This window comes from Poecilia reticulata, linkage group LG19, assembly GCF_000633615.1.
Source record: "Poecilia reticulata strain Guanapo linkage group LG19, Guppy_female_1.0+MT, whole genome shotgun sequence".
Classification (NCBI taxonomy): domain Eukaryota; kingdom Metazoa; phylum Chordata; class Actinopteri; order Cyprinodontiformes; family Poeciliidae; genus Poecilia; species Poecilia reticulata.
The window spans coordinates 1281299-1283419 of record NC_024349.1 but is presented as its reverse complement, the minus strand read 5'-3'; the positions used below and the strand labels follow the sequence as shown (position 1 = coordinate 1283419).

Sequence of the window (2121 nt, the reverse complement as noted above, 5' to 3'; positions counted from 1 at the left end):
CCGTTACCTAGCAACCCCAGCCAAGCCTAGACTGTTACCTAGCAACCCCAGACCGTTACCTAGCAACCCCAGCCAAGCCCAGGCCGTTACCTAGCAACCCCAGCCATCCCAGACCGTTACCTAGCAACCCCAGACCGTTACCTAGCAACCCCAGCCAAGCCTAGACCGTTACCTAGCAACCCCAGATCGTTACCTAGCAACCCCAGCCAGGCCCAGACCGTTACCTTCAACCCAGTTCTGGTTCCACTGGCAGATCATCTCATTTCTATCAAGACATTTTCCCCACGTTATAAGTGAAACGATCTGCCAGTGGAAATATTAATATTTCATCAATATTAAGAAATGATTGACTTAAACTCCTGTTTCTTGCTGAAAAGTTAAATGTAAGTTAGTAAGTTAGAAAGTTGTTTACGCCCAAAACTAGACCAAAAATACTTTGTCTGTTTTGAGTTTTTTGCAGTGTTGAGTCTAAATGTGGAGCTGAGAATGAATAAATGGAGCTCATCACAGCTGTAATTTGCTGGAAATGATGGAACCTTATTTTAATTTCTCCGTCCAGGTGGAAGACCTGAGGATGCGAGTTCGAGAGCTGGAGGAGAGGGAGAGGAAGGAGAGCAAGAAGCTGGCTGATGAAGACGCCCTGAGGAAGATCCGCGTTGCAGAGGAAACCATCGAGCATCTGCAGAAGAAACTGGCAGCCACCAAGCAGGTTTGTGTGGCTCCTTAGCTGAATGCTAACGGCGCTAATGAAACCTGAACTCTCTGAACTTGTTTCCCCTCGTTTGCCCCTAAACGTCATGTTTGAGTTTTTGTGACGGAACTGAGATGAATATTTAACGCACAGCTGAGTGAGATGAGTGAAACCAGAGGCGTTGGGGCTGCATTTGCCTGAAAAAGAAGCTTTGCTAATGTTAGCCGTGTGAGGAGGAACCGAAACATGGCTACACGCCCGGCCAGCTTGGCGTGCTGATCTGAACCCACGGGTTTGTTTTGAATCGTTGATGCTGGTGAAAGTCGGGGTCCTCCTTATTCTGCAGGACGTTTTAAACAACTGGCGCTTCTGGTTTTGCTTCTAATTTTGCTTTAGTTTGGAGTTTTGTGTAAAACAAATAATAATAATAATCACAAACAGGATTCCCTGATCAGGATTTACTGGATCAAGAATGTCTTTAAAGGGCCGGTTATGGAAGAAAGTATAAATAAATCCATTAGCAATTTGTTAAAATATCAATAAATGGCTGTTTATGCATTCAAAAATAAATAATATTAGCATGTTTGCGCCTTGGTCTAATTTGGCAGAATTCAGATGAAACTACTGTGATTTGATTAAGAAAATAATATTTAAGAGCAAAACTTTCATATTAAAGTATTATATGTAAAATCGGCACCTGGCAGCGATTTTACAGCACAATCAAGTAACTATGTTACCTTCAGTTATAAAAATCCTGTATGTATCAAATATGGCTGAAAAGAAATGTAACTTTGTTACGCCTTGAAATTGGGCCTCTGTCTCTTTAAGAAGCTCCTGCTCTTCCTGAAGCTCCGCCTCCAGGAAGTCATCCCAACATGGCTCCTCTATTAGCCCTTTAATGTTTTTACCAGCAGCTCCTATAATGAGCTCAGCTGCTGTTTGCTAATTGCTGCTGGCTAGTCTGGAGGAGCTGCAGAATGTGTTTCTTTTCTGTGTCTGATGCCCCCGATCTGGACCTGATGGTGAAGCTTTGAACTTCCTCTCAGAGTCACTTTACGAAAGTTGCAGAAATGTTTCTGAGTTTGAATCCCTCACTTCAGTCAGCGACAGGAGAGAATCAGGGGGTCCAGAGCAACTTAAAAAGACTGGAACAAGCCCATAAAGACGGCTGGTTCTGGCTCTGGTTCTGGTTCTAGCTCTGGTTCTGGTTCTGGTTCTGGTTCTGGTTCTGGTTCTGGCTCTGGTTCTGGCTCTGGCTCTGGCTTTGGTTCTGGCTCTGGCTTTGGTTCTGGCTCTGGTTCTGGTTCTGGTTCTGGCTCTGGTTTTGGCTCTGGTTGTGGCTCTGGTTCTGGTTCTGGTTTTGGTTTTGGTTCTGGTTTTGGCTCTGGTTCTGGCTCTGGTTCTGGTTTTGGCTCTGGTTCTGGTTCTGG

The 2121-nt window shown here is 44.7% G+C and overlaps 1 protein-coding gene across 4 annotated transcripts in view; it reads left to right on the top strand.

Annotated features, from left to right (window-relative positions):
* Nucleotides 1–2121, top strand: part of rnf40 (ring finger protein 40) — a 25570-nt gene that overhangs the window by 15705 nt on the left and 7744 nt on the right. For all 4 annotated transcript variants that reach the window (XM_017310869.1, XM_017310868.1, XM_008436318.2 and 1 more), the window contains exon 15: nucleotides 560–709. In XM_017310869.1, the coding sequence (XP_017166358.1) occupies nucleotides 560–709 (150 nt within the window). The remainder of the gene's footprint in view (nucleotides 1–559; nucleotides 710–2121) is intronic.